The sequence below is a fragment of the Nyctibius grandis genome, chromosome 1 (genome assembly GCF_013368605.1).
Source record: "Nyctibius grandis isolate bNycGra1 chromosome 1, bNycGra1.pri, whole genome shotgun sequence".
In the NCBI taxonomy this organism is placed as follows: domain Eukaryota; kingdom Metazoa; phylum Chordata; class Aves; order Nyctibiiformes; family Nyctibiidae; genus Nyctibius; species Nyctibius grandis.
Genome location: NC_090658.1, coordinates 132,154,374 through 132,176,765, shown reverse-complemented (window position 1 = coordinate 132,176,765; position 22,392 = coordinate 132,154,374). Strand labels below are relative to the sequence as shown.

Below are 22,392 nucleotides of genomic sequence, written 5' to 3'. Positions count from 1 at the left end.
GTTCAGGTTGGACATTAGGAAGCATTTCTTCTCAGCAAGGGTCATTAGCCATTGGAAGGGGCTGCCCAGGGAGGTGGTGGAGTCACCATCTCTGGAGGGGTTTAAGACAAGACTGGCCATGGCACTTAGTGCCCTGGTCTAGTTGACAGGGTGGTGTCAGGGCAATGGTTGGACTCGATGGTCCCAGAGGGCTCTGCCAACCTGATTGATTCTGTGATTCTGTCTTTTCTCAAGACATCTTGAAGCCCTGGTACGCTGCATGCTAAAGTCCATGAGAAGTTACTATTAAAAATTCACTCGTGTCAACCGTGAAAGCAGCTTGATGCTCAAGTTGCACAGGCACGTCAAACATGTGAACTGCACTGGCGAGGGGACGCCTGCCAAAGCGTGCGGACAATGCAAAGCTCGAGCATGGGGAGAGGAGAGCTGACACTTCCCACACACGCAGCAGCACTCCCCTCCCAGCCCCGCTCCTCCAAACCCGTCTCTCTCGCTCCTGCCATCTGTCTCTCCTCAGCTGCAAAGGGAGAGCTGTGAATCTGCAGCTATTGAGGGGATCAACTCACTTTGTCTGTTGGAGGTAGACCAGACTTCATGGTGCAGTGTAAACGAACCGAGTGGTTGCTGTAACACATGCACGTGAGCGTGGTCAGTAAGTGCAAGTGCAGCTCCAGGTCATGAGATGCCCCTGTGGGGGGACAAGGATGGGCAGGAGTGAGCCACAGGGTATGGGAAGCTACCTAGAGAAGATGGAGCCATGTGGTATGTGAAGTTACCCAGGGAACAAGGAATCACGTGGTATGGGAAGCCACCGAGAGAAGAGGAAGCCTCCTGGTACGGAAAGTCACCCAGAGAAGATGGAGCTATGTGGTATGGGAAGCCACCCAGAGAAGACGAAGCCACACAGTATTGGAAGCCACCTAGAGAAGATGGAGCCTCCTGGTATAGGAATCCACCTGGAGAAGATAGACCAAGCCATGCAGGTGAAGACTGTTTTCTTGTCGAAATACCACAGACCCATGCAATGGGGTTCTGCACCTAAAGTCAAGGTGCAGCTACCTGCAACTACTTTTTTAAGGACCATATCCACTATTTTAAGAATTTAGGATGGTCCAAACTATTCCCTGCTCCCGTAAGAAACCATCCACACACTTAATTCACTGTCTCAGTGCAGCAGCTGCACCAAACCTGGTGCAAACATCAGCCTGAGGAACCTGATCCATCACTCCCGCTCATCGTCATCTGGACTTAATGATTTAAAGGGTAGTTAGCTGAGACTGGCAGTTTAATTAATTAATGAAAACCTGTCTTGGAAGGCAGACTTCCTAAATAGCGAGGGCAGAAGGAACAGTGAGAAATATCATTTAAAACCATCCCAATGGTGTCGTTGGCTCTCTACCCAAGGCTCTGGTGAGGCTTTAGGTGCCACCAAACACCCTGTGATGAAACCATGGGGCTTAGGGGAAGCTGAACGACAGCCAGCTAAACATGAGCCAGCAGTGTGCCCAGGTGGCCAAGAAGGCCAATGGCATCCTGGCCTCTATGAGGAATAGTGTAGCCAGCCGGTCTGGGGAAGGGATCGTCCCTCTGTACTGGGCACTGGTGAGGCCGCACCTTGAATCCTGTGTCCAGTTGTGGGCCCCGCACTTCAAGAGAGATGTTGAGGTGTTGGAGCGAGTCCAGAGGAGGGCGAACAAGCTGGGGAAGGGTCTGGAGGGTCTGACCTACGAGGAACGGCTGAGGGAGCTGGGGGTGTTTAGCCTGGAGAAGAGGAGGCTCAGAGGTGACCTTAGTGCAGTCTACAACTACCTGAAGGGAGGGTGTAGCGCAGTGGGAGTCGGCCTCTTCTCCCAGGCAACCAGCGCTAGGACAAGAGGACACAGCCTCAAGCTTGGCCAGGGGAGGGTCAGGTTGGACATTAGGAAGCATTTCTTCTCAGCAAGGGTCATTAGGCATTGGAAGGGGCTGCCCAGGGAGGTGGTGGAGTCACCATCTCTGGAGGGGTTGAAGAAAAGACTGGACATGGCACTTAGTGCCCTGGTCTAGTTGCCATGGTGGTGTCAGGGCAACAGTTGGACTCGATGATCCCAGAGGGCTCTTCCAAGCTCATTGATTCTGTTCTGTTCTGTGATTCTGTTCAGAAGTAGCCAGATGAGGAGCTTGGCAGCCGGGTACTGGGGAATAACGTGGCCCCAGAGGGAGCGAGACTGCTCCTGCATCTCTCACGCTCGTGCCCCGGCAAGTCTGTTTGCTTTGCCCAACCGTACCGCTCGGCATAATAAAAGCTATTATCTCCTTGTACAAATCTCCCTTTCTTTCCTCTGCTCGCAGGAGCGTTGGGAGGATTAAGGTCTACAACAGTTTGTTCAGGGGAAAATCTGAAATGAAAATGGAAGGACTTGCACGGCTGGCTCCACGTTTGGGTTTTATTTTCCGTGTAAGAGGTTTATCATGTTACTTCTTGCTTTTAAGGCACGGCAATGCCTGTACTGACGGGGTTTCTGATGGGTCAGCAATTGAGATGGGCACTTGAAGAGATGTGCTGGGGTGAGCGTCCCTCTGAACTTGATGACACTTGATGACGAGCTCAAGTGAGATGCCTCCATCGTGGCTGCTAGAAGAGAGGTGGGACGGACCTCGCTCATCCTGCTCCTCTCAGCAATGCCAGCTCACGGGATGGCCAAACCTCCTTCTGATCATCAACCAAACGAACCGGGGGCCAGAGCAGAGGGAGGACAAGCTCAGAGGAGGCAAAATCCTGCTGGGGTGTCATCTGGGGAGAAGCAGCATCTTAAAATAGGAAAAGGGCTTTAAAGAAGGGATTTTTTCCTCCTCCTTTCCTGCCTCTCTTAAAAATGAGACTGAATCAAGGAGAAAAAAAACAAGAGGAAAGAAAAACCTAATCCATCAGAGCAGAAGGCAAGAGGAGGAGTGATTTCTACAGGTGGTTTATGACTCTCCGCATGATCCACACGCCTGTTACACCCTATCAGATCCTCTTCTTCCGGCGAGGTGCTAAAGGATTTATTAGTTCTTGACAGTGTGAGATGTTTAAAAGCTTGAGGATGCAAGAACCAACTGTTCACTTGTGAAAATAAAGGCACTGTTTGGAGAGGTCTGCGCAGTTCTTCGCAGCCTCCCCTTCCCCTTGGTCTATATTTAAGCTGCCCAGCTAGATTAAAACTGTCAGAGCAGGGATGAGCATTTTATTGACGTGCTTTGGAGGTGGTACGGCTCCATAAAATAAACACACGCAGAGGATGCTCCTGGCGTTGCTGCACAGGCCGAGATTTTTATAGTACTGACCTGAGGGAGTTTGTATCTGAAATCAATAGTTGATATAAAACAGATTCCCGAGGATACGGAGAGAGAGACTTCCCAAACGGCTGCAGAGGGAGGGGGCAGGGATGCAATCCCTTGAACATTGCACGTTGAAACCAAACTGCGGAGAAGGGAAGGGTGTGAAATTCCCCGAACCCGCTCCAACAAACCCCTGCGTGAGATGCAACTAATTACTCTGATAAGAGAATCACAGAATCCCAGAATCAACCAGGTTGGAAGAGACCTCTGGGATCATCGAGTCCAACCATTGCCCTGACACCACCATGGCAACTAGACAAGGGCACTAAGTGCCATGGCCAGGCTTTTCTTAAACCCCTCCAGAGATGGGGACTCCACCACCTCCCTGGGCAGCCCCTGACAATGGCTAATGACCCTTGCTGAGAAGAAATGCTTCCTAATGTCCAACCTGAACCTCCCCTGGTGAAGCTTGAGGCTGTGTCCTCTTGTCCTAGCGCTAGTTGCCTGGGAGAAGAGGCCGACTCCCACTGCGCTACACCCTCCCTTCAGGTAGTTGTAGACTGCACTAAGGTCACCTCTGAGCCTCCTCTTCTCCAGGCTAAACACCCCCAGCTCCCTCAGCCGTTCCTCGCAGGTCAGACTCTCCAGACCCTTCACCAGCTTGGTCGCCCTCCTCTGGACTCGCTCCAACACCTCAACATCTTTCTTGAAGTGCGGGGCCCACAACTGGACACAGGATTCAAGGTGCGGCCTCACCAGTGCCGAGTACAGAGGGACGATCCCTTCCCCAGACCGGCTGGCTACACTATTCCTCATAGAGGCCAGGATGCCATTGGCCTTCTTGGCCACCTGGGCACACTGCTGGCTCATGTTTAGCCGGCTGTCGATCAGCACCCCCAGGTCTCTTTCCGCCTGGTCCAGTCTGACTTCTTAAATATCGCAGAGCTATCAGAGTTCATCCACTTCCACCACCACAAGCCCCGAACTTCTGTTTGGCCAAAACCTGACGCAACCCACCGCTTCCCTTGGCAGCTGGTTCCCAAAGCAATCACCCTCCCAGTTGCAACTCTGGGCCCGAGTCCTAATTTGTTTTTGTCTGGCTTCAGCTTTGAGTCATTCTCTCTTACGCTGGATTTAAAAACCTCTTTAGTAGCCAGCATTTTCCGTTCTTGTTAGTGTTTATAGTGTCATCACCACGTCCCCACTCCTTTTTATTTCCCCCTCGGATATACTCAACAGAGCTCTTCAACCTTCCAAGCTGCAAGACATTCTCTCCAGCCCCTGGCTCATTTCCGTGGCTCTGCTCTCCGCCTTCTCTGGGTTTTGCAATCTCCTTCCAGCATGGATACCATGCCTGAGCTCCAGTTTTGTCCCACCAACTCCATGCACATGTAACATCACCCAAGAGAAACCCACCTTGCTTTTCATCACAGCCCAAGTTCACATTGACTGCCTTTGCTTCCAGGATCTCCAGAGCTCCTTCGAAAGCACCATTTCCCAGGATACCACCCATCCTGTAGTGGTCTAGTAATGATTTTGGAGGTCCTTCCACACCCATGAAGATGTTGAATAGCACCGAGATCTAGCAGAGACTCACAAGAAGCTCCATGAAACTCAATTTTGAGAATAAAGGTGTTTCATCAGGATGAGGAGAGGTCACCAGTGGTGTTCCTCTGGCACCCGAGGTTAGGTAGTCATGCAGGGAGAAAATGCACACCAACTCGAGGGTGGGCTGTCCCGTTCACATGAAAGAGAACCAAATGGTAGAAAAACTACCTGACTGCTCTGCCAAACTGTGCTCATTTCTCCCACTTTCTGCTACTTGAAGGTCACGCACTCATCAACCAAGAACATGAGCTTTGGCTAAATGTTGAGGATGGCTTAATGAAGGTGACAGAGGAGATGCCAACAGTTACCTCCAGCTTTCCAGGGGTGGTACCAGCAACAACCTAACGCTACTGGTAACATCTGGTAAGAAAAATCGTGACAGTCTGGGCCAATTCACTCAAGAAAAATGATGTTGAATCACAGAATCACAGAATCAACCAGGTTGGAAGAGACCTCTGGGATCATCGAGTCCAGCCATTGCCCTGACACCACCATGGCAACTAGACCATGGCACTAAGGGCCATGTCCAGTCTTTTCTTAAACCCCTCCAGAGATGGTGACTCCACCACCTCCCTGGGCAGCCCCTTCCAATGGCTAATGACCCTTGCTGAGAAGAAATTCTTCCTAATGTCCAACCTGAACCTCCCCTGGCGAGTTGGAAGCAGTACAGGAAGGAGTTGTTGTGTTGATTAAAGGAAAGGCATAACTATCTGATACAAAAAGCCCAGGAGAGCTTGGTTTGTTGGACAAGTCAAGCAAAGGTAGAGAACGAGAGCGACTTCATAGAAACACAGTAGGGAAGGGCAGTAATTACCAAACAGAAGGAAGAATAAACCAAATTAAATGGCAATGCTGGCCCAGAAATGATCCGAAACTCATTTCCACCAAAAACGAGCAGGTGGTTTCATCCTCTTCAGGATCTCAGAAGGATTCCTGGAAGAATGAAGTTAAACAGTTAAAAGGACTGGATCTGTTTGCACTCTGTTTACCTTGGATCAGCCTCACACTTGAGGGCTTTCAGTGGGTACCTACCAAAGCCAAGGAGGAATTCCCCCTCTCTGCTGAAGTCTAATCTGGCCTCCAGGGTTTGGTTGTTTTTCTTTCTCTAACATACGGTGAAAAATTGGCCGCTGAGACGGGATGAAAGCGGTGTGCATCCCTCCCTCTAGCAGCCCAAGCAGCTCCGTCGGGGTTAATCCAACCACCAGACTCAGGATGAAGAAAGAGCTTTCCTCCCCCAGCACCTGCAAACACCCAGCAACAGCACCACTGGCCAAGAAGGTCCTTCCTGACCCCAGGGATGAAGGTGGAAGAACCCAGAGGCTGCAAACCACTGCTCTAAGGCAAAAGCAAAGCTCCTCTTTGCTGACCTCCCTTGAAGCAAACAAAATCAAGATAACTCCGATAAAGTCAATGCATTTAAAGAGGAGACCACAGCAGCAGGCTGACAGTTGTAGCCTGAAGAGATTCCCATCTAATTTTAGATTTGACACAAACCTTAATGTGGTTTTAATTAATTAATTTAAAAAATCCTTTAATTAATGCAAACCCCTTAAAGCGGTTTTCATTTACTCCATTTCCAGGAGGCATTTCCACTTCCGTTGCTCCTCAGATGCCATTCTGCTGCTTGCTTTTGTTCTCCAGTCAAACCTCAAATGTTAGACCTAAACTTCTGTTTATAATACATCGCTGGCCTTTAAAGCTGGGATGCTTTGAGCTCAGCCTATTCCTTGAGCCTTCACTTTAATGGATTTCCAAGTAATGGGGTTTCCAGCTCTTCTCTGACTATGCAAAAACTCTACAACTTGTTCTTCCACTGCATCAAAGTGTCCTCTTTTGGGTCCACTGAAGGACCTCTGTGTGGACTCAGCACATAAAAGCTACCAAAAATTACACTTGAATTCTCTGAATCGAATAGTTCAAGTTTATCTCCATTTCTGCACGCAAGGCAGAAAGGCAGCAGTGATGGTGTGCTGTCACCCTGCCCTCCTGGCAGCAACGCCCACCTTGGGCAGCTCTCCAGGCCACCGAGGAAGGAGCTCAGATGTGACGTGGGAATGCAGCAGGACCTCCCCAGGGTCCAGAGTCCCTGGGACCTCTCTCTCCCTTGGCTCTCCTGATGGCAACCTGCACTCAGGAGAGCAGTCATTGGCTCTCGTCTTCAACCCGCTCTGTTTGCACGGCCACCCTGGACACCACATCTAGGTACTGTGTCCATTTTTGGGTCCCCCAGTGTAAGACAAACTGGAGGGAGTTCAATGGAGACCACCAAGATGGTCAGGGCTGGAGCACCATTCCTGAGAGGCCAAGGGAAGGGGTTTGCTCAGCCTGGGGAAGAGATGGCTTTGGGGCACCTGACAGCAGCCTGGCCATGCTCTGCCCATGACTACACAAAGATAAGGAGATGATGGAGTCAGGCTCTTCACAGTGGTGCATGGTGAGAAGATGAGAAGCAATGGGTGCAAGTAAAGCAAGAGATATTCAGGTGGGATAGGAGGAAAATCTTTTTCACCACAAGGCCAGCCAAGTGTTGGAGCAGGCTGCCCATAGCACTTGTGCTTCTCCACCCTTGCGGGCTTCCAAAGCCCAACTGGGTAAAGCCCTCAGCAACCTGGGCTGCTCCCAGAGCTGCTTTGAACCCATTTGTCAAACTCCACCACTATCAAAGATGGAAATAAGCTTTATGAAGAATGAGATGGTTCCAGCTGGACAGAGAGATTGCCAGCGCCCAGGTAAAATTAGTTAGACTTCTCCAAGAGGTCACTGGATTACAATATGAGGAGAGGGAAGAGCTGCAATGAAAAAGTATTTAAAAATATAAAATGCAATAAATAATGCAAGCCTAAACAAGGCAGAGCACGTTATGCAGAAGGGACTTTCCCTCAGCGGCGTGGAGGCAGCAGTGCCTTTGTTCCAAGGACCTGAGCGGTTTAATCAGACACTGGAAACGCCTCAATTCAATGGATGTCAAGAAACATACGTTCAAACTGGAGTCTGTGGAAGAAGGTTCTGCAGAAAATTTAGGAGGATGGAGATGGAGAAGGTCCCAAAGGCTCCTCCACTGGAGATGTCCAGCTCCTTTGCAGACTCAGTAACGTGGACTTGGGCTAGATATTTCCTCAAAGCTTGCAAAAGTGAGTCCACATAGAGCTCCGTCCCCAGGAGCTGCAGACACAAAACCCTGTGGACTGAGAGTAACATGGGAGCCTGCAGCTGGGCAGAAGAAACCAACTCACAGCCTTTAATTGCTCTGCACTGGGTTCCTCTGCTTTGGGGTGAAGCTCGCCAAGGGGCCTCGGCTCTGCGACTTGCTTCCACACCCTGCACGCAATTACTCGCTTTGTGGTTTTATGGGAGTAATTTGATGATCTTTAATAACACACCACATCACTCGGCTGCTGGGACAAGAAGGGGCTCTTGACTCAGTGCCCGAGGCCAGGGTCTCCTCCTCCAAAGACCTCATGCCACTGTTGCAGGCTGTGGGAGAAGCCTCTTCCCAGGCCACAACTTCACCATTTTCTGACCACCACTAAACACAAAGCCAAGGCTTTTTTTCTTCTCCTTTTAAAGCTCTACCATATGTTGGCATTCCCAAACCCACGAAGCAGCTTGACATTCATTTTGAAGAGGCTCCCATACGTCCCACCGAGGACCCAGGACCTCTCTGCGCCAGAAGCCGTACATGTATATCACAAAATACATCCGGGGCCAAATCTAAGCCTATGACAAGACAGCAGGGAAACTTCATTAAAGGAAAGCCACTGACAGCCCAATGATTGTATGCAACAGAGCAGCCAAAATCAATAATTATTTCATATACTTCACTTAATGAACCTACTGTATTCACCCAGAAGGAAAATTACCTCCCCAAGTAGGTCAGCTTCCAAATGGGGGGTGGTCTTAAATTAAGGGTCCTCTTCTCTTTGGGTTGATGTGCCCTAGAGACAAAGCAGCACAAACTTGCCTGAAGGAGCCCATCTTATTATGGCCACACCTCAGGAAAAAAACAAATAAAAAGACGTCAGGAGGACACAACTGCTCCATGGTTTTGTTGGGCCCAAAAGAAGACACCTCCATGCAGTAGAAGAACAAGCTGTGGATTTTTGGGTAGGCTGAGAAGAGACAGAAATGGAAATGCTCTTATCCCTAAAACCCCTGAAAATTATTAAAGTAAAGGCTCAAGAAATAGCCTTCTCCCCCTCCCTGTCCTAAGTAACTAAGCTTAAGAATTGAGGGTCATCTTTGCAGTTAACACAGTAACGTTTGGGAAAGAAAGCGAATTCTTCGCCTAGTACCTGCTTAAAGTGTCCCGAAATCAGGTCACTGTTCTGTAGCAGTATTACAGAATAAAACTGCATTAATAAAGATCTGATTTTTTTTCCTTATACATCTACAAGAAGAAATTCAGCAGCTCCACCACCACAAAGCCAGGCTTCACTGGGGCTGAGGGTGTTATATGTGGGTCATACAACCCTCCATCGCCATAAGAAGCCTTGCACTGCAAAGGCAAGCAGTGACTTGGGGTCCTTCCTAAGTTAAGTTGTACAAATCCAAGCAAATATGGAATAAATCCTTTATTTTGGCAACTACAGAATAAACCTGCTGGGGCTTTTGGACCTCGCAGGACCAGAAACTCACGAGCATCACCCCAGGAGTCCTGGCAGGGCCGGGAGCCGTGCCGTGGCTGCTCCTGGACCAGGCCGCTGCCGGCTCTGCACGCCGATTCCCGCAGAAGCCGAACATACGGCGGCACAGCGGGAGCGACCGCCAGCGAGCAGCGATGAGCCAATGCAGGAAGGACGGGGGGAAGGAGGTCCCTTGGACGCCGCGGTGGTCGAGTCGCTTGCGATGCCTCAGGAGGCGTTTCAAGGGCAACCCTCTGCGGCTGTTTGAGTTTGTAGGCGGCGCAATGAAAAGCTCAGTGCTCTTTGATTTGTTCTGTTAAGGTGCTGGGTTTATACTCCTGCTCTGGAAGGAAATGAAGCAGCCTATCGATGGAGAGGGCTTTTGGGAAAAGACTTGGTGGCTTCATCTTAAAAAGGACATGGTCAAGGTTGGAAGCTCTACAAGGGAGATGAGATGACCCCTCTGCCACCTCCCATCTCCATCGGATCATAGAATCATAGAATGGTTTGGGTTGGGAGAGACCTTAAAGACCATCCAGTCCCAACCCCCTGCCACGGGCAGGGACACCTTCCACCAGACCAGGTTGCTCCAAGCCCCATCCAGCCTGGCCTTGAACACTGCCAGGGAGGGGGCAGCCACAGATCTCTGCACACTGCTCATCACCCCTTCCATAAACCAAAGGTCCCAAAAACCAGGGTGTTTAATTAAAAAACTATTCCAGGGGAAAAAGGGAAATACCTTTGTGGACCCACGTGCCACCACAGAGCCTGGTGTCGCAGAGGCGTTGGGTGCCAAGGCTCTGCCTCCCCTTGGGGCAGGGGTAACCCCAACCTCCGCAGCGCTGGCAGAGTAGGCATCAAGTATTACATCATTTTACAGAAAAGGAAGAAAACAAGTGGCGGTCTGCGCATCAACGCAGCTTTTCCAACATCCCTGCTCATTTCTGTACTCTCCTGTTTGACCAAGATGATTTCTTTTTGCATTTGCAGCCACGCACCGGCTGCCTTCCCAGCGGCCATCAACCCTCTTCCCCGTCCTGCAGCCTCCTGACTCCATTGCATCTCCACCACGCTGCTCTGATGGCTTCTAACAGCCTTCACGCCACCCCTGCTAACCCTACAAGCCAAAGAACAACGCACATGGAGCAGCAAAGCTGTCCAGCTTGCCTCCATCCATCAGGTTTTGACCACAGCAGTGCTGCTCTGAATTAAAACAACCTTGGGCAAGCTCACCTCCGTGTGACTGATGGACATAGGACAAGAGGACACAGCCTCAAGCTTGGCCAGGGGAGGTTCAGGTTGGACATTAGGAAGCATTTCTTCTCAGCAAGGGTCATTAGCCGTTGGAAGGGGCTGCCCAGGGAGGTGGTGGAGTCACCATCTCTGAAGGGGTTTAAGGAAAGACTGGACATGGCACTTAGTGCCCTGGTCTAGTTGACACCAATCTGAAGGCAAAGGGGAGGGAGGTCCACATGGACGGACCGCTGCCACGTGGTGCCCAGGCAGGATGCTCAGAGAGATCTCCTTGCTGACCTCCACACCGCCCAGGAGACGTCGGTGGCCTTTTCTCCTTCCCCGGCGAGCGACCGTGCGCAGGCACAGTTCAGGGCTCCAACCCTCAAACCACCGGACATGAAAAAAATCAGAAAAACTTCTGCAGGACGGACAAAAGCTGAAAAATTAACTGCCTGGCCTCTTCCTCCGCTGCGTTTATTGCTGTCTTGGCAGAGGAATTTCAGGTTGCTGCCACAGCCGCAAACCGCTTGTTCTGCCAACTGTACATTACTAACGTTGGAAGGGGTCCAGAGCCAGGAATCTTTTCTAAAAGCATTTGCTTCATACTTTAAATAGCAGCCCGGCAGGCAGGGGGATGGGAGGGAGGGCTCAGCCCCTGCGTGCGATCCATCTGCAAGCTTCTGCCGGCTCCTCCACCCCTTTGCAGGTTAAAACCGAGGACGACTCGTGGTGGAGGTGCAGGGAGGGGAGAGATGTGGTGGGATGTGACCTCTAAGCCCTCCAGGGCTGGCAGCGGGGAGGATGTCTGGGCCCTGCACTTCAAGAAGGATGTTGAGGTGTTGGAGCGAGTCCAGAGGAGGGCGACCAAGCTGGGGAAGGGTCTGGAGGGTCTGACCTACGAGGAACGGCTGAGGGGTGTTTAGCCTGGAGGAGGCTCAGAGGTGACCTTATTGCAGTCTACAACTACCTGAAGGGAGGTTGTAGCGCAGTGGGAGTCGGCCTCTTCTCCCAGGCAACCAGCGACAGGACAAGAGGACACAGCCTCAAGATTGGCCAGGGGAGGGTCAGGTTGGACATTAGGAAGCATTTCTTCTCAGCAAGGGTCATTAGCCATTGGAAGGGGCTGCCCAGGGAGGTGGTGGAGTCACCATCTCTGGAGGGGTTTAAGAAAAGCCTGGACATGGCACTTAGTGCCCTGGTCTAGTTGCCATGGTGGTGTCAGGGCAATGGTTGGACTCGATGATCCCAGAGGGCTCTGCCAACCTCATTGATTCTGGGATTCTGTGATTTGCTGGGATGTCCTGAGCCCTCTGTAACACGTCACTGCAAAGGTCAAACTCCCCGGCTCCTCTCTGTGACCTCAAATCACGTCTCCAGGCGGGTTTCCTAACGGAGCGTTAGAAGGAGCACGGCCAGGCGCTGCAGGCTATGTCACCATTCACCAAGAAAACCACATCCTCAGCTGTTAGCAGATATTAATCAGCTTTATGGCTGAGAAACAGAGAGGAGGATGAAGGACATGGGCAGGGAAACACGACGTCTGACACTCACTATAACTACAAGGACAGAAAATTGTCTCTGGCTACAAATATTCTGAAAAAATTGCTGTATTTTTCCTACCTCCTCATGTAAAATGCTCTCCCAGTAAACTGCTAAGAACAAATACACGTAAAGTTTCTTTTCTTCGGTAATTTGGCGCCGCACTAGATAAGCCGGCAATACAGAGCAAAGCTCAAGGCATAATATTTTGAAGTAGTGCTTGTCCTAGTTAATGTTCAGCCCCGCTGTGCAATGTCAAGAAAACTAATGAACAGTGAAGTGGCAGCAAGCAGGAACCTGGGCGCACTCACCCGCTCCCAGACTCCTTTCAGAGCCCGGGCACAACGTGAATGAAATGTAAAAGCAGTTGTCCTGGTTCGTCGGGAAGCCCGGGCAGCCCGTGCGACGTGAGCAGAATGCTTTGCTACCGCGCTTGCCCCAGAATTTGGTGCCTAAAATAGTAGTGAGTTGAGAGGACCTACAGCAATGCCTGGCTTGTGATAGCACAAGGGGTAATTGTGCTAAAAACAAGAGATTTAGGCTAGAGAAAAGGAAGAAATTGTTCACACTGAGGGTGGTGACACTGGCACAGGTTGCCCAGAGAGGTGGGAGATGCCCCATCCCTGGGAACATTCAAGGTCAGGTTGGACGGGGCTCTGAGCAACCTGATGGAGTTGAAGATGTCTCTGCCCATGGCAGGGGGTTGGACTAGATGGCCTTCAAGGGTCCCTTCTCATCCAAACCATCCCGTGATTCTGGGCCCCGCACTTCAAGAAAGATGTTGAGGTGTTGGAGCGAGTCCAGAGGAGGGCGACCAAGCTGGTGAAGGGTCTGGACAGTCTGACCTACGAGGAACGGCTGAGGGAGCTGGGGGTGTTTAGCCTGGAGAAGAGGAGGCTCAGAGGTGACCTTAGTGCAGTCTACAACTACCTGAAGGGAGGCTGTAGTGAAGTGGGAGTTGGCCTCTTCTCCCGGGCAACTAGCGCTAGGACAAGAGGACACAGCCTCAAGCTTGGCCAGGGGAGGTTCAGGTTGGACATCAGGAAGAATTTCTTTACAGAAAGGGTCATTAGCCATTGGAAGGGGCTGTCCAGGGAGGTGGTGGAGTCACCATCTCTGGAGGGGTTTAAGAAAAGCCTGGACGTGGCACTTAGTGCCATGGTCTAGTTGACAGGGTGGTGTAGGGGCAGCGGTTGGACTCGATGATCCCTGAGGTCTCTTCCAACCTCATTGATTGATTGATTGACCATCCTATTAAAGTCCAATTAAATATGCACCACATTTGATGGATATAATTAGAATTAGAACAAGCTGGAGCCCACCTGCAGCAGCTCCAGGGGTTGCAAGGACCTGAACAAGTCCTACTCCCTCCTTAATACACCTCACCCCTTCTCCTGTGCATCGCTTGAGCCCTTTGGACGTCTACAATTCAGTCTACGAGCTGACACTCGGGGTGAATTTTAACCTTTATGTGGCTTCCCAAGCACCTCTTCCCTGTTTACTGGCTACAGCGCCCTATTCCCTGGTGGGAGGTGGACTGACGCCCCCTCTAATCTGTTTGGTTGGCAGGAGAACAGATCTAACAAGGGTCCACGGTTCTTCACCAAGTCTTCACCTATCTTCACCTCACCCAGCTGTAAAGGGGGGTTTCTGCACGCAGTTAACGGCACTAGAGCTGATAAGCACTTCATGGGCCTGATCCTGAAAGCTTAACAAGCACTTTGATTATTTTAATCTAAGGAATAATTTCAGGCTGAATCACAAACACGGAGTCAAGTGCCACCAGAAACAAAGGTGGCACCTTAAATGAGCCAAGCAACGAGGGCAAACGCTTGCATAAAAGTGGGAGAAGGATAACTATTGCAAACAGAATAATTATGTCACGATTATTCATGAATTAAGTCATGATTATCTGCTGCAGTTTAGTGTCTGAAGGGTACCAGGAGAACCCTCTTACTCTGAAGCTGCCCGAGAAGCCAAGGTGGGAGGCTGCTGCCTTACCTTGCTCCAGCCTCTTCATCTGCTGGATCTGATCCACCGTCTTCTTTAGGATCTTGCATTTGTCGGGTTTGACACTCAGAGTGTCGATGTCCCCGATGTTCGCAGACAGCAGCTCCGCCAGCTCCTCTAAATATTTGTTCTCCTGTTCCCGTCGCCGCTTTTCATTGCTGTTAAAGAAAGAGAAAAGAATTAAAAGTCACATTTAAGGATTTTTTCCTACTATTTTTATGCATATAAAAATAATCAGTATTAATGCCAAGGGAGATACATAGGGCTAGCCAGCCACCCCCAACAAAACCAGACCTCAGGCCTCTTCCTTCCTCTCAAAAATGGTTATAAAGGAGTTAGTTATAACTAAAATAATCAAATATAGTTAGATACAGCCTCTTATTTTGCCACAGCCACTATTCCAGCCGTCGCCAAGTTTAACCCTAAATTCACACATAAAGGTTAACAACAGCCACCGGAGTTCACCAAAATTAAAATCTGAATCAACGGTGACAGGAGGAAGATGAAAAATATTCATGAGATCAACCTTTTTATACCAGAGAAACCAGTTTTTCTTTTAGCTCCCGGTCACTGCAGAAGCCCAACGCTCTCCCGTCAACTAAGTCTAAATTCTGGGAACTGAGAATATATTATTTACGTGCTACAACGCGGTCATCATCGAAGCCACCCTGGACACTGTCACATATTCCTTTACCAACAGTATAAGCATCAAAGGCACCGAAACGAACTGTGCACATGGAGAGGAACCTTGTGAAGCTCAACAAAGGCAAGTGTAGAGTCCTGCACCTTGGGAGGAATAACCCCACGCACTGGTACAGGCTGGGGGCTGATCTACTGGAGAGCAGCTCTGCAGAGAAGGACCTGGGGGTTCTGGTGGACAACAAGTTCCCCATGAGCCAGCAATGTGCCCTTGGGGCCAGGAAGGCCAATGGTGTCCTGGGGTGCATGAGGAAGAGTGTAGCCAACAGGTCAAGGGAGGTTCTCCTCCCCCTCTACACGGCCCTGGTGAGGCCACATCTGGAGTACTGTGTCCAGTTCTGGGCCCCCCAGTTCAAGAAAGATAAGGAATTACTGGGGAGAGTCCAGCAGAGCGGTATGGAGATGGTCCGAGGGCTGGAGCATCTCTGCTCTGAGGAGAGGCTGAGGGAGCTGGGGCTGTTCAGCTGGAGAAGAGCAGACTGAGGGGGGATCTTATCAATGCTCACAAATACCTTAGCGGGGTGTCAAGGGGATGGGACAAGACTCTTCTCAGTGGTGCCCAGTGACAGGACAAGGGGCAACGGGCACAAACTGAAACACGGGAAGTTCCATCTGAATATGAGGAAAAACTTCTTTGCTGTGAGGGTGCCAGAGCCCTGGCACAGGCTGCCCAGGGAGGGGGGAGTCTCCTCCTCTGGAGATACTCAAACCCGCCTGGACACGACCCTGTGCAACGTGCTCTGGGTGACCCTGCTTTGGCAGGGGTTGGACTGGATGATCTCCAGAGGTGCCTTCCAACCCTTAACCATTCTGTGATTCTGTGACAGACACACAGAGACACATTTTCCCTAAATACCTTCCTCTGCATCAATCACGGAATGAAATGAGGACAACTCAAAATGCCCAACACTGCTCTACACCGCTTGTGATGCCTTTTAGCAGGTTGGTTTTCAATAAGCCACCTAATTTTTGGTTACAACCTCCACAGGATGCCCAGCACTCCATGTAAGAAGTATTGCCTGAAAATCCCTATTATTTACTGGACACCAAGAAGCTTCTGAGACGCCTGTGGGCACGGTGAGATGTTTCTGGCCACAAAGAGGCCCCACTGCTCACAAAACACTGGTTACAAAGCTGAATCCAAAAGTCCAGCTTGGTAGGAGATTTGTGTCCCATCACAGATGCCGTTGGGTTGTGCTCCGTGGTGAAACAAGCTCTGCTGCCAGCTGAAGGCTTCAAGAAGAGGTTTGGTTTATTTTCTCAGGAAGCCAACCAGAGCATGAATATACTCTGATAACTCTGCAGAGACCCTTTGGAAACCATATCTGCCCAAAAGGGGACGCGACACCACCAGCCCTCCCTTCTAAGGAACTCCTCAGGTAGGCTGCACAAATGTTTATTTATTTTTTCCTAATTCCAGGCACTTTATTAGCTCAACATCCAGCTCTGACAGGTAAGTGTTGTCTCTTGGGCATTTTTCTGCTGCTTAAACTTGCTCTCAAATGAAAATATCTGATGACCACAGGGATGAGCTTCCATGATGAACCTCCCCTTGCCTCCCAAATTCACTCTCCAGCACCTCACTTCTCCTCCTGCCCATGTCTCTCCAGGTGTTATGAGTATCCAGAGGAGCGACAGAACAACTCGCCCTCCTTTAACTCAGTGGAGCAGCAGAATCAAGAAAGAAAGGAGGAAAAAAAAGGCAAAACCAGCTGTGGGTGTGGAGAGCACAAGCCGTGTTTCTGCTCGAGCCAATGGTCTTGTGAAGTCCACGAGGGAGACCTTCCATGGGAGACACACGGTGCGACCTGGAAACTCCTCTGCAATGGGCTCAGGTGGGTGCAGGAGCCCTCGCTTCCCTGGCGGGCAGCTGCCAACAGGTGCTAAGGGATCACAAGCAGCAAAAACGGCTTCATGGAGGTCGGCTGGATGTCCACCTGCTGCAGAAGTGCTGGGTCCAGCCACGGACCTCAGCCTCTTCTTGCAGTGTGGTACTGGTGACACCAGCGCTGGCATGCTTCCCAGCGATGGGCAGGCAAATGCTTCTCACAGAACCACAGAATCAACCAGGCTGGAAGAGCCCTCTGGGATCATCGAGTCCAACCGTTGCCCTGACACCACCATGTCAACTAGACCATGGCATTCAGTGCCATGTCCAGGCTTTTCTTAAACACCTCCAGAGATGGTGACTCCACCACCTCCCTGGGCAGCCCCTGCCAATGGCTAATGACCCTTGCTGAGAAGAAATGCTTCCTAATGTCCAACCTGACCCTCCCCTGGCCAAGCTTGAGGCTGTGTCCTCTTGTCCTAGCGCTAGTTGCCCGGGAGAAGAGGCCGACTCCCACTGCGCTACAACCTCCCTTCAGGTAGTTGTAGACTGCACTAAGGTCACCTCGGAGCCTCCTCTTCTCCAGGCTAAACACCCCCAGCTCCCTCAGCCGTTCTTCGCAGGTCAGACCCTCCAGACCCTTCCCCAGCTTGGTCGCCCTCCTCTGGACTCGCTCCAACACCTCAACATCTTTCTTGAAGTGCGGAGCCCTTCTCAAAGGAGCTGAGCGACTATTTTAGTTAAGGTCAAATTAATTCCTAGCTCTCCCTGTGAACCAAAACGCAATAGCAGAAGGGAGAAAAAAATTTCCCTCTGTTGTGGATGAGCTCATTTCATGAGAACCCTTAATGTCGCTGTTGCTGTGGCAACTTTCAAATTGTAGGAGGGAGAATTGGCCAATTTTCCTTACATAAAAGCATCATGAGAATATTGCAGCAGTGGGCTGTTCTTTATGACTCCCAAGTTATCATCAAAAGCAATAGTTAAACCTTCCAGGTTTTAACAAAGGAGTTTTGAAGTTCACTTTGCTCTGGAGTACATTAAGGAGGTCTCTGGCCAGCCCAGGGAGGAGGACAAGGACCCTCCCTGCCCTGGCTGTGAGTTGGGAGATGGTCTGAAGGAAGGAAGACGCAGCACTGGTTGAGGACTTCTCTGCTGGATTTTGGTAACATGCTTCAGCTCCAGTGCTCGGGGTTGGATGGCCAACCCAACGACAACACTTCTAAAAATGCTTGTAGGTGCTTTGTGGATGTAAAAACTTGCTGTGCTTGGACAAGGAAGGAGAATACTTCATCCAGAAATTTCTGCTTCTCTATGATCTCACCCTATATACTTAGAAAGACCCCTGGTGTCAGCAGCAGAAGGCTTTCTTGGGGTACTCAGGGGTTAGGAAACAAACCACAAGACATCTGCTTTCCAAAGGCAGACCAGAGGAAGCAAAGCCAGGTGTGTGCTCATCCCTCTGCAGTGCAGTTCCTTCAAGAAGAGGTGTCCAAGCCCACCTTGCTCCCCATGGCTCTGCCATGGGGACCCAAGGACCACCAGTTTCACTCCACACTCACCTCCAGGACGAGGACCAGCTCTGAGACCAGCCTGGAGACAGCAGCAGAGCTCTGACTCAAATGACTCAGCCAGAAAGGGGAAATATTTCACGTGATTACAGAAGCCTTTGGTAGGAACAAGACAGCTACGAGGGCTATCAAAATGTCTTCTGCAATTTAACAGCACAGCTAAGCCACGAACTGCAGAGCCTTTGTAAGAAGGTGTGTGAACTCTACAGAAGAGAGATGTTGCAAGCAAAAGCTGCAATAAACAGAAATCCTCAACCAACCACTTAATGTGTCTCTACTGGAACACCAGAACCTTTAACATTTATTGTCTAGAATATCATGTATGAGCTGTAAGTGATAGAAAATCCACCTGGGCTTTGCTCAGTGCATCAATATTCTGTGATGATGAGCAAAACGGCATCCCAAGCAGCAGAGACAGAACCACAGAATCACAGAATCAATCAGGTTGGAAGAGCCCTCTGGGATCATCGAGTCCAACCATTGCCCTGACACCACCATGGCAACTACACCAGGGCACTAAGTGCCATGTCCAGTCTTTTCTTAAACCCCTCCAGAGATGGTGACTCCACCACCTCCCTGGGCAGCCCCTTCCAATGGCTAATGACCCTTGCTGAGAAGAAATGCTTCCTAATGTCCAACCTGAACCTCCCCTGGCCAAGCTTGAGGCTGTGTCCTCTTGTCCTATCGCTGGTTGCCTGGGAGAAGAGGCCGACTCCCACTGCGCTACAACCTCCCTTCAGGTAGTTGTAGACTGCACTAAGGTCACCTCTGAGCCTCCTCTTCTCCAGGCTAAACAACCCCAGCTCCCACGGGGAGCTGACAACCCCAGACACAGAGTCAGCAGCAGCACTGTATGTTCATCCTTAGTAAAAGACTATATCGCCACGGAAAAAAAAGATGCACAGGATTTACAGGGAGCCTGGAAAAGCCTGTGGAAGGAGACCACGACTGCCTCTACCCAGGACTTTGTAGTCTTAAATCATTTGGCAAGGTAGCTGGGACGGGAAGGCTCTGTCGTAAGTGAAAGGTGCCTTTCTGAAGTGAGCTTAGCCTGGAGAAGAAGAGGCTCAGAGGTGACCTTAGTGCAGTCTACAACTACCTGAAGGGAGGTTATAGTGAGGTGGGAGTCGGCCTCTTCTCCCAGGCAACTAGCCATAGGACAAGAGGACACAGCCTCAAGCTTGGCCAGGGGAGGGTCAGGTTGGACATTAGGAAGCATTTCTTCTCAGCAAGGGTCATTAGCCATTGGAAGGGGCTGCCCAGGGAGGTGGTGGAGTCACCATCTCTGGAGGTGTTTAAGAAAAGCCTGGCCATGGCACTTAGTGCCCTGGTCTAGTTGCCATGGTGGTGTCAGGGCAATGGTTGGACTCGATGATCCCAGAGGGCTCTGCCAACCTCATTGATTCTGTGATTCTGTGATTCTGAGCTGAGCTTTGAAGCAGCCTGCATGAGCACACAGAAATGAAGATATTTCAGACAGAAGTATTTTCTGTTTTGTAATTGCACCATGGAGCAAGAGGGTCTCCTCCGAAGTTTCTGAATATTACACGAACACGGATTTCTTGGGAATCTGACGTGAAGAGGCAGAAGGTTTGGGATGATCTGCAGACCTCACAGAATTATCTGCCCTAAATATACCCCGAGAAAGCTTTCTTGATGCTCCCCCACACGATCGAGCACTCTGAATTTAAAAATTCAATACATTAACTCTGATAACGAGCCTCTAATCATCATTTGCCACCTAACGACAAGCAGAGCAGCTGCGGAGCCGCATTTCCATCATGCTCCATCTTCCACCGCAGCCACCGCTAAAAGCAAAGCGAAGTTCTGGTGGGAAGTGTGAACGTTTCCGAGGGGCTGAAACCCGGCTCCATCTGCTCGAGCAGACGGGATGGAGCGACGCCGTGGGAATGACAAAGTAGCCGCAGCAGGGGACGGATTGGGAGCGGCGCACGTACCTCTGGGCTGTATCACAGGGCGAGCCTTTCCTCTTCCGAGAATCGGGGTTGGCAGGGTCCGTTGAGCTGTCCCCAAGGCCACTCATGTTGGTTGACCTACTTTGCACCTGGAACAAAAGAGAGACAGGGTAAGGACGAGCTTTTTGTGGCTGTAGGAGTGGTTCCTCTGTAGTAGAGTATGAGAACATGGCCCAAGTGACCTCTGAAGAGGTATTTAACCCAACGCAAGTCTCTCCTTATCAAATTGATGCCTCATTTGTGAAGGAAACGGTGCAAAGGGAAGACAATGCACGACCACGTTACCCTCCTTTTGGTGTCCCCCGGTCACCATGTGGCCAAGCAAGCCCTCACCACCAGCACCATCATCCTCACATAACAGACTGAGCTCTCCTCTGCATCCCCACAGATTTTAGCTTCCTGGCCTTACAGCATTTTAACACCTACCTAAACCCAGCCTGTTTCAGTGCTGTGTTTATGCGTGTTTGATTGCTTTTGGTTTGTTTCCTTCTCCTATGAGCCTTCTCCTTCAGCCCCATCTTCAGCTCCTCTGCCATCTCCCTCCAGTTCCTCTGACTCCCAGCTGGCAGAGGACGCTCCACCCTCCACATTGTGTCTCCATTCCTGCTCCCCCATCACCTCCTCCTTTCCCCTCAGCACATGGCCAGGGCTTTTATTAGAGCTCCAAACTGACTCATCTCTTAACGGGATGTGACACCTTCCCATGAACCCCTTCCCACCTCCTGCTGAGGCTGCCTGCCATGTATGGTCCTCCCAGCCCCAACCTTCTCCTGGCAGAGAGCTTCCCACCACAGTCCCAACACCGGGCACCTCCTGGGTTCCATCTCTCTCCATCACACAGACATTTCACCATTATTTTTAGGGCGTAATTTCAACAGATGTTGGGTAAACTAGTCCATGCTACGGCAAATGAGAGGTCTAAGCAACCAAAGAAGGTCCAGAAGTCACAAGGATTGTAACATTGCAATATCCCACATGCTGATGCTCCTTAATTATGAATTATATTTTTTATATTTAACTGAATAAAATACTGTGTAAGCCCAATAAGGGCAAGAAAGCCAATTAAGGCTTCTTTAGACACTTCACCTTGAAGGGTGTTAAAGGGTTTGGTCAAAGACCATGATACTCTTAGACTTGAGAACTCAGACAGTCCACTCCAACAACCTACATGGGACTACATACATCTACAGGACATAGTCAAAACCTCATACAAGATGTTAAACCAAGGGATGGAGCTTCTCCAGAAAATAACCCGGCTGTGCATGGTGCTTCCCTTGCTTTGCTAGAGCCATTCAGTGATTTTTCCAGTAACCACAATAATTCAACACTGCATCACGCCACCCTCCAAATTCTTCATTGAATTTTTAGAAGTGTTTATGATTGTGAGGAGAAACAACCCCTGAGGAATAAAGTAATGGGACCCTGGGCAAGAAGTTAGTTTAGAGGGTAGAAGGACTAAGTCCTTAAACTTAATTCCCTTCATTTCTTTCATTACTTTCTAAAAGCTGGAATTTTAACGAGCATTAAACTGCTGACAGATGGTGATGAAAAGAACCCTAGAAGACACGTCCACAGTTCCCACAGCCCAGATTCCTCGCATGTTTTATTCAGCCGCCCTGAAAGCGTGCTGGGATTCCTTCGGTGGTCCGGCACCTCCAACCTGCTGCCCAGCCCGGGGCAAGGAAACTGCTCATCAAAAGACATCAGTGCTGGCTCATCTCATGCTCAGACAGGTGATGATTAAAGTCCCACCAGCTTCTGAAAATCCTCTGAGTTCCAAACTACATCTGCAGACAGGGTCCTCCTGACCCCAGAGCAGTGCAGAGGGATGGACACAGCCGTGAGCATCTCCTCCACTCCCTGGTTGCCTGAAGACCCAAGTGTTCATATTAAAACCCAGAAGGCCAACTGTCTCCTGGGCTGCATCCCCAGCAGCGTGGCCAGCAGGGCGAGGGAGGGGATTCTGCCCTTCTGCTCCGCTCTCGGGAGACCCCCCCTGC

At 50.5% G+C, this 22,392-nt stretch overlaps 1 protein-coding gene across 4 annotated transcripts in view; it reads right to left on the bottom strand.

Moving 5' to 3' along the window:
• NCOA1 (nuclear receptor coactivator 1) overlaps window positions 1-22,392 on the bottom strand; it is a 211,785-nt gene that overhangs the window by 51,596 nt on the left and 137,797 nt on the right. For all 4 annotated transcript variants that reach the window (XM_068403214.1, XM_068403300.1, XM_068403391.1 and 1 more), the window contains exons 3-4: window positions 20,375-20,481; window positions 14,310-14,476 (exon numbers count right to left, since the gene is read on the bottom strand). In XM_068403214.1, coding sequence (XP_068259315.1) covers window positions 14,310-14,476; window positions 20,375-20,460 — 253 coding nt within the window. In that variant the 5' untranslated portion in view covers window positions 20,461-20,481. The remainder of the gene's footprint in view (window positions 1-14,309; window positions 14,477-20,374; window positions 20,482-22,392) is intronic.